General features: G+C 42.0%; 1 protein-coding gene across 1 annotated transcript; it reads right to left on the bottom strand.

Annotated features, from left to right (window-relative positions):
• Positions 1–1,497: 1,497 nt before the first annotated feature.
• Positions 1,498–10,693, bottom strand: Psmd6 (proteasome 26S subunit, non-ATPase 6). The gene is made up of 8 exons (XM_021181496.3): positions 10,457–10,693; positions 9,705–9,910; positions 6,309–6,454; positions 5,873–6,092; positions 5,633–5,741; positions 3,427–3,595; positions 1,841–1,918; positions 1,498–1,699 (listed from the first exon to the last, which is right to left on the bottom strand). The coding sequence occupies exons 1-8, from the start codon at positions 10,599–10,601 to the stop codon at positions 1,603–1,605; spliced, it is 1,170 nt and encodes a 389-aa protein (XP_021037155.1). The 5' UTR covers positions 10,602–10,693; the 3' UTR covers positions 1,498–1,602.
• Between the last annotated feature and the right edge of the window lie 5,087 nt (positions 10,694–15,780).

Here is a 15,780-nt window from a genome sequence, read left to right as displayed (position 1 = left end):
CAAGGAGATCCCTAAGCCTTGAGTGGGAGGGATTTGATTTAGTGCTGAGGAACACACACGTTCTTACAGAGACTGCACTCAGTGACTCATAGTTCTTTCACTTCTAAATATATTCTATAATTACTCTTGACCAAAAGGCCAAGAAGAAATTAATCAGGTAATTAAAGAGTTTTTTTTTCTTTGAAATCCCTACCTTGTTGTTTTTAAATACTTTAGGAATATCCAACAGGGGCTGGTGAGATGGCTCAGCGGTTAAGAGTGCCGACTGCTCTTCCAAAGGTCCTGAGTTCAAATCCCAGCAACCACATGGTGGTTTACAACCATCCGTAATAAAATCTGATGCTCTCTTCTGGAGTGTCTGAAGATAGCTACAGTGTACTCACATGTAATAAATAAATAAATATTAAAAAAAAAAAAGGAATATCCAACAGGCTGCCTCCTTCCTATCCAACATCCTGGAGCTGCAAGAAACTCCTTCCAAATACAAGTCTGACAATACATAACATTACCTATACTGCATACCAGGGACCACTCTTTCTGAGGACATGATCTTGACTTTGAAGATAATGTAATATTTTGTCATGATTTTCTATCCTATTGTAACGATCACTGCAGAGTTTTTCATGGAGAAATGCTGAATTAGTACCAATTTTCAGTCAGGTGAGATGTGTTCTCATTCCTATAAATAAACGTGTTCTTAAAACACCAGGAACTTTTCTCTGCCCTCCCTTGCCTTTTATGGTGAACTCATGGTTTGCCTCCGTCAGGATGCTTTAAGATAACAGTCACCTTCAACTCAGGGCTTACGGGATCTTCACCTCATTTTCTTTTAGCCTCTCCTATCTCACTAATCGTTTAGCAAATCTTGTTGCCTCTAATTCGTAAGCACTCAATACACAATGACATAAGAAAACACTAAGTCCAACCTGGTCATCCTTCGCTCAACATGTCCCCAGTGTCCCCCATGTCTCACTTGTGTAATTCAGAGTAGAGTTCCCTTCATAACCTGTACCCCTCCCTTTATATGCTTTTATACTTTTATAGCACTGACCTCCCCTCCCGACTCCCCTGCTTACAAGGATCGACCAAAATAAATATTCATTTTGCTAATATTTCTACAGGATTTTGAGAATCTGTCTTTAGCTAAGTCATATTCTGGAGTCCAGTTCATACAAGCTTCTGTGAGGGAGAATGTATTTAGTTTTGTTAGAGTGCAAGAAAAACTTACTTATCTTCTTTCATATTCAGTGGGAACCCTGCTGCATTGTGGTCTGGAGCACCCGGAACCCTGTACTTTAAACCAAGAGAGAACGGCTCTATGAGCTCCCTTCACTTGCTAATAGGCAGAATCCTGGTGACTAAGTCTGACTATAACCTCCAGATTGTGGACCACACAGACAGGCAAAAGACAGAGCATTTTTCATTAATAACTGAAGTGGCATTAGTGGACCCAGTACTTATAGACATGTATGTTTAGGAAAAAAAATGAAACAGAAAGAAACAAATGACATATTTATTTGATGCTGTTGAAGTGGGCACACAGTGAAGAAGTTAGAAAAGCTTCCAAGTAAGGTCTGTAAAGGAACACGTTGTAAAGTGGCTTTACATGTTAATTACTCTGGATAATTTCTGAACCCTGTTTAGCAGCAAGTCTCCTTTCTTGATGGTTTCTTGATACTGCCAGTTCTTGCTATCAGGTCTATAAATAAAGTAAAGGGAAAAAATGAATTATTTAGCAGCCATATGATTCCCTGACAAGAGGTAACCTACTTGTACACACACAGGCACTTAAAACTACCCCATTCTCAGCAATAACAAATGATTAAGATAATAAGGATACCTGTTGGTTTCTACTATTTCATTTACTTTATCAATTTTGCAGTGTAGTCTTCCAGCAGCAATAAACCTGGACAGCTCCCTGATTGAGAAGAAGAATATCCACTATTAGTTTAGAAAAACAGAACTCTTGTCTTACAGGTGAGATCTACCAGATGCACAGCACTGGCATGTCTGATTTATTGCAGGCTTGAGTCATCTACTAGAATAAACCTGGCCCTAGAAGTTATTAAAAAAAAAAAAAGTACCACAAGTATGGGAAAAAGAAAAAAAAAGTGCTCAGAGATATAGGAAAAAATTGTTAGAGTCAATAAACCCTGAACTGGAAAAGCAACGGCTGCCTGTACTAGAAAAACAGCCCATTTCTTTCCTAATACTTTCCCTCGCTTCCTTATGCCGTCCCAGAACACAATGAAACACAAAAGCTGCTTTCAATCCACTCCAGTTTGATGTAAGGACTGCAGCAGCTCTTAGCCATGCTCACTTGAGTACACCACCTGCAAGCGTCTGGGTTGAGACCTGCCATCCCTCTAACTCCCAGCGAATGCTTTAGGAAACCAGAGGGAGGAGCAGCGGCAACCTCAGATTTCAAGATGCTGCGGGAGTCCCTGCCAGCCAGATCGACAGATTCACACTCATACACAAAGTGTACAAAACAAAATTCATTATACAAATTAAAATTTCTTTGAATTTTTTATGATAAAATATAATGAAAAACTATATGCCACAAGAGAATGATCAGAATTAAAACAACTTAATTTTAACCATCACTTTTCTATTCTTCATTGTGAACAAACCATCAACATTTATCACACAGACATCTTCAACTACACTAAAATTGCCTGTGCTACTGAACAGCCCAGTTATTACCTAGGTTCCCTTACTGTGTAAGACACAGGATGTAACTGTTGCTCTCATGGTGAAAACCCTTCAGTGGGATTGCACAACACACAGACTCAAAATCCAAGCTCTACACCATGAACTATAAGGCCCCAAGTCAACTGCTGTTCCTCAGCTATGACGCAGCCATGCTAGATATCTGAATTTGCTCTCATCTTTTTGTTCTTTCCCTTTTCTGTATATGGAGATCTTCACAATTGGCTGACAATTCTCAAGAAGAGCAAGCTCCCGAGCCTCTTCAGGCATGCTGTATCTAGGCAGACAGTTCCCAATGTCTACACTCCTTTCTACACTCCCGCAGTGTTCAATTGCATGAAGGTCACAGAGACATCTACAAGAGCACCAAACATGAACAGCTCAGTATTTGTTGAATCAATGATTGCAGTGTTCAAGTCTCACATTTTGTCACCAACCTAACGAAAATTGTAACTCTGACATTATCAGAGAAAATGCCACTACATATAAGATATAAAATCTGTAGCCATATAAACTTGTGTAATTACTCAAGCAATGCTTTGCTCATCTCACTGGAAACTGTATCCTGAGGAAGGCAGACATGTACACATGCTACTGTTAAAATAATAGTTCAGAAATTCTCTTCCTTAAAACTGAAGGAAGCAGTGTAAACTCAGAAAATGTACAAAGCACACATTAAAAGGCAGTTTAGATACATAAATTTGTTAAACTTACTGGTCAATGAATTCCACACCCACACCAAAAGCTTCTGCCATATAGCCAAGGGTTAATGACCTATACGATTCCAGCAGCTGGCTGTACGCATGAATTCTCATTTCTCTTACATAGTATCGGTAATGAGGCGCAAAAAGCCAATCCTTTTTCATTTCCTGTTCCACGATTGCTACAATAAATAAGATGACGTTAAACCCAGAAGCTCTGATCTCTACATATTGCTGTCCTCTCACAGCATCCAACAAAGACAGGTCAGTGAACTGTCACCCAGATCACAGCATAACTGGGCGGGCGCATTTTATATAATGAAGCAAAATTCTATAACATTCATTTACAATTATACCAAGCAGGAGGGAGTGATAAATGAAAAACAAAAGCAAAAAAGAGACATATTTACAAAGTCACAAAATAAGCAATAAAGAGTGATGAAACTTATAAAAATGTAAAGTTTAAGGACAAGTTGTTAACAAGGCTGATGTAGCAACAAAATTGAAGAGTAAAGTGTATATAGGAGCCGGGTGTGGTGGCGCACGTCTTTAATCCCAGCACTCGGGAGACAGAGGCAGGCAGATTTCTGAGTTCGAGGCCAGCCTGGTCTACAGAGTGAGTTCCAGGACAGCCAGAGCTATAAAGAGAAACCCTGTCTCAAAAAAAGCAAAAAAAAAAAAAAAAAAGGTGTATATAGGATATTAATGAGCAATCTACAGGAATATAAATTATCTTACTAGATACTATATGCTTCTGCTCTGGTTATGAAACCATGATGCAAGTAATAAGTTCTATGAAGAAAATGGCAGAGGCAGCATGTTTGGGAAGCCCTTCCTGGGGCAGTGGGCAGGAAAGAATTCTGAGAAACTGCCTAAGCAGAGAACATTATTAGACAACAATGTTAGTAAGCACAGTCCCAAATCATGATGACTAACTGAGTTCAGAAATAGAAAGAGACAAGCTGAACAAGGGGAAGAATAGAATCCTCTGCCACATAGAGTGTGATTGTTTCTAGAAACTGAGTATAACAGCAAGTGAAAAGCATTGTATCTCCCTCTCCCAAACCACACACATTTATTTACACAATCCTTCCTGGTACTTAATACTTTAACAACTAAAAAAATTAGGTACACACTAGACAACTTTCCAACAGAATCCTATAAACCAGTAGACAGTCTTCACTAACATGGTGTTGCAAGTATTTCTTTTCAGGCAGCAGTTACCAAGTTTCCGGACATATTGTAGTTCTATTTCATATTCTACTCTCCAACTTGCTTTTCCTTGTCACAGTGTAGGACGGAGCAGCTTTTTATGTCACTACACCGATGGTGGGCTGTTTGAATCATGGCCTAAGTACATGGGTTTCAATACGTGAAGTTGCTGACAGCTTCCAGTTGTTGAAGGGATGCTGACTGTACTGTGAGCCTGAATTTATTGTCTACTGATAGAAAGTTTCTAGGATTTCAGCTCAACCTTGCAAAAGTCATCCTGTTTTGAACATGTAGGTAGTCTAAGACATTGAACTTTGCATAAATATCAGTATACCTTGACCATGCTGTCCCTAGGAACATTGTACCAGTTTCTAGTATTTGAAAGAACCTATCCCCACATTTTTATAAAACTTGGTAGTTTGAGAAGAAAAAGGGAATCTTACTGGTCACGTAAACTTTACTGTGGCGAGAGTGCAGCCTGCTCCCTTCCACCCTGTCTCATGGTCACTGGACATCCCTCCTTTTTCTGTTTCATTTGCTTTGCTCCATTGCGTCATATTTATGATTACTTTGGTCTTCCCTTCTGTGAGACCTCTCAGAGACTGAGTGCTTTCAGTTGCCTGTGCTTGTCTCTGTTGTCTTTGGGTAACAGACCTGGATGTCTGTGCAGCCAAGATTCCTAGTTCTAGTGTTACCCCTTCATCAGATGCCAGGGCCATGTCTGATGCTTCCTTGGCACAGCTCTGCAGGTAAAGGCATCTACTGCCAAGCCTGATGACCTGAGTTCAATCTCCAGGACTCACATGATAGAAGAGAAGCAACATGAAAGACTTTCACACATGCATCAAAAACACACATCATTGTCACATTTGGGAATTTATAAAACACACCAAGTTTGCTGGCCTTAACTAAGCACAATAGGCAGAACTTAAGTATTAAGACCTGCAGCCTCTCTTATACCCTGCTGTGCTATGTACCCACAGGACTAGATGAAGTCAGATCCTTACCTAATGATTGGAAAAAAACTGAATAACGGCATTCATAGAGAGAAAACAGATACTGCCGAACTGCTGGAAGACTGTGCAACACTTCAAGGATCTCTGCCCCTTTAATGACCTGGGTATTAAAACAAAACCCATCAATCAATCAATTAATCAAACAACAAAAAAATGAATATTGTAATGATTTTTGTGTATTTACGTTAGGAAAGCATGAGCAGTCTTTAAAAGGATGTTAAGGTTTCTCACCTTTTCCCTGAGGTCCGGCCTTTCTAAGGCGATCATACTGACGTAAACAGTGTAAGTCACAAATGTCTTGTAATCCATGAGCTCATACGATGTAAATGTAGAAACAGTGTCGAGAAAGAGCTCTGCAGCCTGTTTGAAGTCACGGATAGCCACACAATATAAGCCTTGGTACACTTTCAGCCTGTTTCGCCTGTCCCAGTCTCCGCCTTCCTCTATTAGGCTAGCAAAAAACACAACAGAAACATAATGCTAATAAATTTTTTTTTAAAGAAAAAAAGTTTAAGTAAAGTATTTTATTCAGCAAGTATGTCAACTCTTGGACCAAATTCCACAGTTGTAAGCAAAACAAAATGGGGAAATGTGGGCCTACCAACTTATTAATAACTTACTATCAACAGCCCATAACTTCCAGGGTCATATCCACTGCTAATTGTACCTTTTGGCCTTTTCTGTGTTTCGAGTAATGAGGTCATTATCCATATAAAAGAGTCCAATCCTTAGGAGGTAGAATACAATATCCAGGCGGTGACCCAAGGCCACAGTCTTATCATATGTCTTTCGAAAAGCTGTCAAAGCTCCTTCCTGTCAAATTCAAGATCAAAGGGGTTAAAAGTACACAATTCAGCAAAGCCATCAGCTTCCAGGATTTTCCTGAGAGTGGCTGGTGGCACAGAAGTAGAGCTGAAGTAAGATGCCAGTGAAAGAAAGGGTCATAGGGATAAAGATCAAGGGTTCCTTTAGCTGACGAAAGTATTGACAATGCCCAGGGAACACTTCATTCTGAGGACAAGATATGAAAAGCACATAATAGAAATTGTATTTCTGCCTATAACAATTAGCATTACTTCCAAATAAGTTCACTATAAATTCTTAATCATTTTAAGAGGCTCATGTCACTGGTTCGAGCACTCAATAGATGCGTATGCAATCTCATCTCAACTGAGAGAAAGGGATTCCACTGCTTTGCAAGAACAGTGATAAAAATCACTTTTATACTTGGTGTTTCTTCAGACATAACGGGATAGCATGTTCTACAATTATTAGTCACACTTCATGAATGTATAAAAGGAAGCGTCAGAACAGCAGTGAGCATGCCTGGTACCCAGACCTGGAAATGCAATACTGTTTCTCACCAGGGAACCAGGGGTTTGGGAAGAAATGGATGACTGCAAGTTTGCAGAGTAAAGTTAAAATAGTAGGTGACTTTATGCCGTTTTGTATCAAAAATAAAGGTAATCATGATTCAAGTTAAAAGATAACAAGACTGTCTATACTAACACCTGCAATGAACTAAGCGTCAAAAAATTGATGATAAATACAACTAATAATAAAACCACTGCAACCATTAAACATTTAGAAACAGTCAGTAAAAGAAAAAAACCTGAACATTCTTTTGGGGAGAATGCTGTGAGCCAACATAGAAGGAATATAGCCTTAACACAAAGAGCAATCACCCAATGCTGACTAAGCCACAACGATTAAATGCAAGACCTGAAACAAAACCTTCAAGTCACTCAGTCACATACACACTGACCACCTTTTCAAACCAAACCACACTCATACTACATTTCAAGGGTTTTCCCCACTATATTTCTAAGTTTTTAAAATGACCACTACTAAATTTAAAAAATTTTTTTAAAGTTTTAAATTAAAATTCAACAGTTTATAATTTAAGCCCTTTCTTTGGGCTAGTGCAGTTCTAAACTCTTTCCCTGTATCTTTAAACAGCACTAGGTAGAAACACATCATCCTATTTTGCATGAGAAAACTGCAGCTGCAGTAAATAATGACTATTGAGGCTGGAAATATAACCCAGGCCATCTGATCCAAGAGCTTACACTATTTTTAAATACGAGAACCATGTCAGCCTACATTCAAATGCTAAAGAGTAGACCCAGCACTAGGATTACTTAGAACAAATGGCCACACATAGGAAAATAAGTGTTCACTCTCCCAGAAATTTCACCCAAGACTAAACAGTATCCTAAAGAAATACTAGCATGTATGGGCAGTGGAGGCATACCACTTTAAATCCCAGAGTTTGGGAGGCCAAGGCAAGCAGATCTCTGTGTGTTTGAGGTCAGCCTGGTCTATAGAGTTAGTTCCAAGACAGCTAGGGCTACACAAAGAAACCCTGTCTCAAATCAGAAAAAAAACAAAACAAAAACAAACAAAAAAGTGGGCTGGTGAGATGGCTCAGTGGGTAAGAGCACCCAACTGCTCTTCTGAAGGTCCAGAGTTCAAATCCCAGCAACCACATGGTGGCTCACAACCATCCGCAATGAAATCTGGCGCCCTCTTCTGGAGTGCCTGAAGACAGCTACAGTGTACTTACATATAATAAATAAATCTTTAAAAAAAAAAAACAAACAACAACAACAACAAAAAAAGCCCGCCAAAACACTAGCATATAGATACTAAGAGACATATGAACATGTTTTTCACCACAGCAATTTGTTTAAGAAAAATCAACTATTACAGCTGGTTAAAGCAAAACCAGCTGAAGCAATTCGTGCATCCTACCAGCTGAACAGACAACCTACTCAAAAAGTGGATGGGGTAGCGGTGAACCAGAACGTTAACAAAATTCTCTGAGAGGCAGTGACAGATGCATGGAAGAGGAGGATTCGTGGAACATACAGTGATCTCATGCACACAAATACATGTTCACTAGTCATTTTCTACAAGACATACATACACAAGTACATAACTGCGCTATCAAAGAGCTATGTAAGTTAGTTATTTCTCAAGGTACAGAACAAAGAAAAACCCAAATGACTGCAACCCTTAACTGATAAGTATTAATAGTGTAAATTCTTTTAGATTTACTTTATGTCTTTGAGTATCCTGTCTAAATATATGCCTGTGCATGATGGCGCTTGCCTGGTAGGTGCCAGCAGCGGTCAGAAGACAGTATTGGATCTCCCAGAACTGGAATTATTAACGTGGGCTGTCAGATGTCATATGGAGATATGAATCAAACCTGGGCCCTCTCTGAGAGCAACCAACAGTCTTAACCCCTGAGCCATCACTCCAGCCTCCTACTGTAAAATAAAATTGTTTTTTATTTTCTGGTTTTTCGAGACAGGGTTTCTCTGTAGCTCTGGCTGTCCTGGAACTCACTCTGTAGACCAGGCTGGCCTTGAACTCAGAAGTCCTCCTGCCTCTGCCTCCCAAGTACTGGGACTAAAGGCGTGCGCCCCCACTGCCTGGCAGCTGTAAACCTTTTAAAATGTACAATATTTGCTTCCCAACCACATAAGTTACTACTGAAAATGACCCCAATGTTGTAAACAGAGGAGGCAAAACCTCTGCACCCTTGTTTTGTTCTGGAGAAGTATTTTTATTATTTTCAAGTATGTGTATGTGTGTCTGGGGGCATGTGTACAAGAATGCAGATGTCTTTGGAGGCTAGAGGGATCGGATACCTGGGAGCTGGTGGGAACTGCACTTAGGTCTACTCCAAGATGATCTGCAGAATATACTCTTAAACCACCAAGCCTCTTCTCTCTAGCTTCACGGGCATCTGTTTGTAATGACACAGTAAGGAAGACTAACACAAACCTTGCTCTGTTAAGAGCAGGGAATTGGGTGCTGCAACACTGTCATGCATCTACTGTTCCTGTACTGACTCTTCAGTACAGGTAAATATGATTATCCTTTTGTTAAAACAAAAAGATGCACTTATCCAGTGAGCTATTACTCATTTGCACTGATGAACAACATTGGTCTGTACCTCCAGAAAAGCGGGAGGATCTCTCATCTGCAGAGAGGGCAGAGCATCTCCACCGACCCTGTCACCTACCCAGAGAGGGCAGAGCATCCCACTGACCTTGTCACCTATCTGACAGAGGTACTCTGCTTTTGCCATCATTGCATCTCGAATTTCACTTTCTCCCAGATTCTTCTCTGCATCCTCCAGCTCCTCATCCAAACGTTTCAACTCTTCTTCGTTTGCTTTCTTCATTTTACTCAGGAGATCCACGTCCATCTGCCAGTCGAGGGATTTACACAAGGCTTCATAATAAGGAGCCATATCTAAAAGCCATAAATCACGCATTATGAGGCAACCTGTTAGCTTCTGCTCGCTGTTCCCACCCCACCGAAGGTCAGCTAGCAGACGCCTCCCAACTGTGGGCCTGGGAAGGACGGCTAAGGTTTGAAGCTGGGAGCCTGCTTGAGAGCTGATCTTAGCAGGACTGATCGCGACTAAGGCCAAAGGGAGGGGAATCGAATCCTCAGTTTGCTCTGGTCGGCTCCTGTTCCAAAGGAGTCCCTCATGTCAGGGAAAGGACACTGATTCGACTCGACTACTAGGGACAGAACCCTGACTGTCCCTTGGCCGGCAGCTAAACACCGACAGGCATCACTAAAGCCGCGGCGCCTTTGCCGGAGTCCAGCCGAGACAAGCACCCGAGGCTTCCCTGAACGTCTGGCGGCGGGGAAGAACCCACTAAGGCAAGCAAGCCCCTCTCGGGTCCAGGAGGCCTCCCTAGGGGTCTCCATGAAGCCTCGACCGGAGACGCCCGCCAGGCACCCCGACCGCCCCGCCTAGGCCGCTGACTCGGCGCTCGCGGGCCTCACTGTTTTCCCGGACGGCCGCCATCAACTCCTCGCGCACCGCCGCGTCCCCGCGGTGCTCCGGCAGGCTAAGCAGAAACCGCAGCTGCGCGATGCGCAGGTCAGGGTTCTTGGGCAGTCCCTCTTCTTCTAGGTTTTCTAGCGGCATGGCTACAGCAGAGGAGCGGGCTGACAGAACCAAGCACAGCCCTGGGCCACCAGCGGAAGCAGGAGGAGTCGTCGCAGGTCCCCAGAGCCACCAGTCTGACTTCCGGTCGCGTCTCTGTCTCCGCCGCCTGCAGCGTCCCCTGCTGGACATCGGCGGGAGCACTTGGCGCTGTTCCCTTTTTCTTTAGGTCCCTTTAGGTCAGAGTTGGGCCCAACTTTCATTTCTTGAGTATCTTTTTTGTCTTCGTTTTTATATAATATTTGCAACGGAAAGTATCTGGAAATGCGCTAACAGTTTTAAAATATAACACAGATGAGAAAAACAATAAAAACAATTTTCCAGGGCCATCTTTGTTTTAATATTCTTGAAGTAGGGAGTGATTCTTTTGGTCCAGATTGTAGGCAAACAAACTGGAACATAGCGAGATTTGAAAAGTGGCCAGCTAAGGCTACACACCAGCTACATGACAAGGCCTGCGTGGAACCTATTTTCCTTACGTTTAAAATCCACATTCCTCCCTACGCTAAGAAAACAGTACCCCATGTTTCCAGTTATTAATTCAGTGACTTATATTATTTTTGTGTGCACATGTTGGAGGAGTCTTCAGAATGGGTAATGGTCTATAAATCCTACTGTGTGACACAATGAGAAATGTCCCACTGAGTCTCAGTATTTGACCACATGGTCCCCATTGGTGGTGCTGTTTGGACACATTAAGGAACCATAGGAAGGTGTAAACCCTGCTTTAGGCAGTAGCTTACTGGGGTAGGCTTTGAGAATTTCTGACCTCGCCCCATTTCCAATTCTTTCTATGTTCTCTCTGTGTGGTTGAAGATGTGATCTCCCAGGTTCTTGTTCCAGCCTGTTTCTATGCCCCTGCCACTACTAAGGACTCTCAGAAAGTGCAAGCCAAATTAAACTCGTGAGCTGCGTAGGTCATGGCGTTTTATCACAGCAAGAAAAAGTAACTAGTACACCCGCTGCACGGACTTGCTGGCCTTTGCTTTTGTTAGGCCCTGCAATTGTAATGACTGTAATGTGCTACCCCGAGAGAATCTCACCACAGAGACTTATCTTACCACAGAGACGACTTAAAGCCAGGATTTGCATCTCAGTTGTTGAATTCCACAGTAAAGCATAGACTTCTACTAGAAGTTTACCTTTGAACACAAGCTCAACTTCTTCTGCAGTGGATCTTTTATGCTGGCCCAAAATTCTTCTGGGTTATGAAATATGATGTCCTTTGAAGGATGTGTGGATCCAGGAATCACACTCTATGTGATGGTTACCATATGTCTGACTTTTGGAACAGTACAACACAAGGATGTGCTAGAATTGGTGCTATTTTATGATATCAGAATGTTATAACTTTGTATAGAAACTGATCATCAATCCTTTCAAGAAAGATTCTGTAGGAAGCATCCTAAGACATTTATGAATGGGTTTAGGGCAAGAGGAACTAGAGCTTTAAATCAAGCCCAGTATAGAGATATTTCAAGACTGGGTTCATACTATGCATGAAATATGAATAAAATAGTGTCCATAATTCACTTGTAAGCAAAAAATGGGTTTATTTATTAATCATCTCAAATGATATCCCACTTCCAAGTAACCCTTCCACAAGCCCCCCCCCATCCCATATCTGCCCTCTTTTCCTTCCCCTTTCTTTGACTCTATGAGGGTGCTCTTCCAACCCCACCTACCATCTTCTACCCACTGATCCAGTGTATAGTCTCCTGTACACTCCTTGGTTGGTAGTCTAATCCCTGGGAGCACTGGGTGATCCAGCCAATCAATGTTGTTCTTTCTATGGGGTTGCAATACCCCTCTGCTCCCCAGTCCTTCCACCAGCTCCCCCACCTAAGCTGCTGATCTGTTGCACTGGCTTCAGTAAATCTCCTGGGAGGCCTTCTGAATGTTGGGTCCTCAGTGAAGCAATCAAGCTGTTGTCCAACTGCCCTTAATGAAGCCAATCTTCAACTGCTCTGAGAGTAGAGGATCCTCAACTCCTCTGAGTGCAGAGGGTACTCAACTGCTCAACTGCTCTGAGTGCAGTGGGTCCAAGTGTTCTGAGTGCAGCATATCCTCTAGGATGAATCAGGATATGGTGTCTTCATGGGAGCAGACCAACTAGGAGTCTGCCCCAGCAGCAAGGACCAGGCAGAAGGAGTGGAAAGTACAGAAGGGGCGTGGTATTTGGGAGGATGGGGGTTTGGTGGGTGGTGGGCTCAAGTCCACCAGGCTTCCAGCAGCAGCTCTGGAATTCGGGGTGGGGGGGGGGGTAGGGTTCTTACCAAGTTCTCTGAGTGCTGCGGGTTCTCTGGGATGGATCGGGATGGATCGTGGAGTCTTCACAGGAGCAGCTCTTCTTTCTTCTTTGTGCATGATTACTTAACAAACCATGACTGACAACAAACAACAGCAAACAACCAACAACCAACAACCAAAAATCCACCCTGTCTGTTAGGGCCCTAGATTTTACATACCCTCTGAAAAGTCCCCAGAATTCCAAAAGTCACACAATTGTAGTAACTATCTGCAGCTGAAAATCATACTTCTGGTAGAGCATGAGGTAAATCATAGTCAAGTGCTGTAAAGAATCTGAAGCAGCCCCATACCTCACACCAGAATTTAAAAGAAAACCATATTCTTATAATATTTCTGTGTTTTTAAAGAACCCCAAACTCTAAGATTGTCAGTACATTTTCCTTCTTCTGTTTTAAACCAGTAATTGAGCGGTGTGTAGTGGGAAATTATAAACAGAAGAAATTACTTGGGGGCTGGAGAGATGGCTCAGTGGTTAAGAGCACCGACTGCTCTTCCGAGGGTCCTGAGTTCAAATCCCAGCAACCACATGGTGGCTCACGACCATCCGTAATGAGATCTGACGCCCTCTTCTGGTGCATCTGAAGACAGCTACAGTGTACTTAGATATAATAATAAATAAATCTTTAAAAAAAAAAGAAATTACTTTATATGTCTCTCTTGGACCTAAATTCATTGGACAAATGGCAACCCTTGACATATCACCCTAACTCCCAAGAAGCCTAGGCCTTATTTTTGGTTTATATTTAGAAGAAACATTACCTTTATACATGCCTAAAAAATGCTCGCGATTTTGTTGTAAATGACCATATTTCCCAAATAAAATTAAAGCACCAAGCAGTTTGAGATCTGAAATCTTTAGTGGCTTGGTCACAGTCTTTTTGCAAATAACTGTATTTCCTGCAACTGAACAAGTGGACATTTTTATATTGAAGACATCTAGCTACAGCGTGACCTAAGATATTAGCATGGTGCATGTTATAACCAATATCAGTCATATCCCTTGTCTTCTTGCCCATAGGCAGTGCCAAAGCCTTTAAAGGTCTAATAATTTTTTAACATTTGATAACAAATTTCCAAACATCAAGGTTTTTTACCAACATCTATCTTTCATCAAGGTCTGATATAGCTTTATTCACAGCTGAGGCTAATGTTTGCTCACCTCTCACTGGGGCTTATACTGCACAGAGGACTTTACCCCTTGTAATGGTTTGTATATGCTTGGCCTAGGGTGTGACACTGTTTGGAGGTGTAGCCTTGTTGGGGTGGGTGTGTCGCTGTGGATGTGGGCTTTAATACCTTACTCCTTGCTGACTGGAAGCAAGTATTCTGCTAGCAACCTTCAGACGGAGATGTAGAACTCTCAGCTCCTCCTGCACCATGACTGCCTGGATGCTGCCATGTTCCCACCATGATAATAATGAACTAAATCTCTGAACCAGTAAGCCAGTCCCAATTAAATGTTGTCCTTGGTAAGACTTGCCTTGGTCATGATGTCTGTTCATAGTAGAAAAACGCTAACTAAGACAGAAGTTGGCACGAGGAATGGGGTATTGCTGTGATAGGCATAACCATGCTTTTGTTCAGAAGAATGTGGATTTGGAAAGCAGTGGAATGCTTTAAATAGGTCTTAGGGCTATCTTAGTAGGAATACAGAAGACTTTGTTACTGAGAGTGATTTAAATTGTGCAGACCTGGCCCAAGAGGTTTCAGTGGAGAATTTCAATATGTGGCCTAGAGACTGTTTTTGTGGTATTTTGGTGAAGAATGTGGCTACTTTTTTACCTTGTATGAAGAGTCTACCTGAAGGTAAGGTGAAGAGACTCAGATTAACTGTATTTATAAATGAAGGCTCAGAAACACCCACTTTAGACTCTGTTCTCTGGTTAATTCTCATGAAGAACATTTTAAACAAGTGTAGCAAGCTGAGAAAGAAAAAATATAGAATATATGGCTTGAGTATTAAAAAGACACCAAGAAGTGAAATGGAACTGAATTCTATGTTCTAGTAGATAACAAATTAAGGGAGTAGGACTTTGGTGCAAGGTCCTACCAAGATAAGTTTAGATTCAGGTATGGTGTTACATGCCTTAAATCCTAGAATTATAAGAGACAGAGCCATGCAGATCTCCCAGTTCAAGGTCAATCTACAGAGCAAGTTCCAGGAAAGCCAAGCTAAGGCAGAGAGGGAGTTGGAAAACAGAGAGCTGGTAAAAGAATAAAGGGAACCATGTTTCATCCCCAGCAAGCAGCAGAACATGGCAGATTAGGCCATGTGGCTCTGGATTTAGAGTGAAAAATAGAAGGTACTACTGAGATGATTGATGCTGGTTAGCTGAAGCTAAGAAATGAACTGTGATTAAGAAAAGACCAGCATCACTGAGGTGAAATGTTCTGGGAATTGTTTTCTAAGAGCACAAGGAAGCTATGTTCCAGAGACAACCAAGGTTATACCTCATGCTGCAGCTAGCTGTACATGGTAATGTGTAAGAATCACCCAGGTGGTACTGGATTGGAAGACAAAGAAGGAGCCATGGAGAGCAGATGAGGCTTGGCACTGTGAGAGGCCATGGAAAGTCATTGGTGAAGATGCAACCTAAGTTACAGTTGATGGCCCAAGACTGAAGGGGTCATGCAAAGGAGCTGAGTCTTGGCACTATGAGAAGCTATTGATGAAGCCTATGAGAGGTTATTGATGAAGCCTAGTTGCAGTTGAAGACCCCAGTGTATTGGAGATTCCAGTACCATGGGTTGATCACCAAGAATGGCAGCAGCAGTAGAGTGGATCAACCTGAGCTTAGAACATTTCAGAGGGCAGAGCTAGAGAAGTGATACCAGCCCTTTGAAGGAATCC

The sequence above is a fragment of the Mus caroli genome, unplaced genomic scaffold (assembly GCF_978045245.1).
Source record: "Mus caroli unplaced genomic scaffold, Mus_caroli_1 scaffold_12, whole genome shotgun sequence".
NCBI lineage: Eukaryota > Metazoa > Chordata > Mammalia > Rodentia > Muridae > Mus > Mus caroli.
The sequence above is the reverse complement of the archived record's forward strand: the minus strand, read 5'-3'. Positions and strand labels throughout refer to the sequence as shown.

Coding starts and splice junctions, on each gene's coding strand:
- Psmd6 (XM_021181496.3), bottom strand. CDS start 10,601: ATGCCGCTAGAAAACCTAGAAGAAGAGGGACTGCCCAAGAACCCTGAC. Junction 6,093..6,308: donor AACACAGAAAAGGCCAAAAG/GTACAATTAGCA, acceptor GTTTTTTGCTAG/CCTAATAGAGGAAGGCGGAG. Junction 1,700..1,840: donor GAAATAGTAGAAACCAACAG/GTATCCTTATTA, acceptor CTTTATTTATAG/ACCTGATAGCAAGAACTGGC.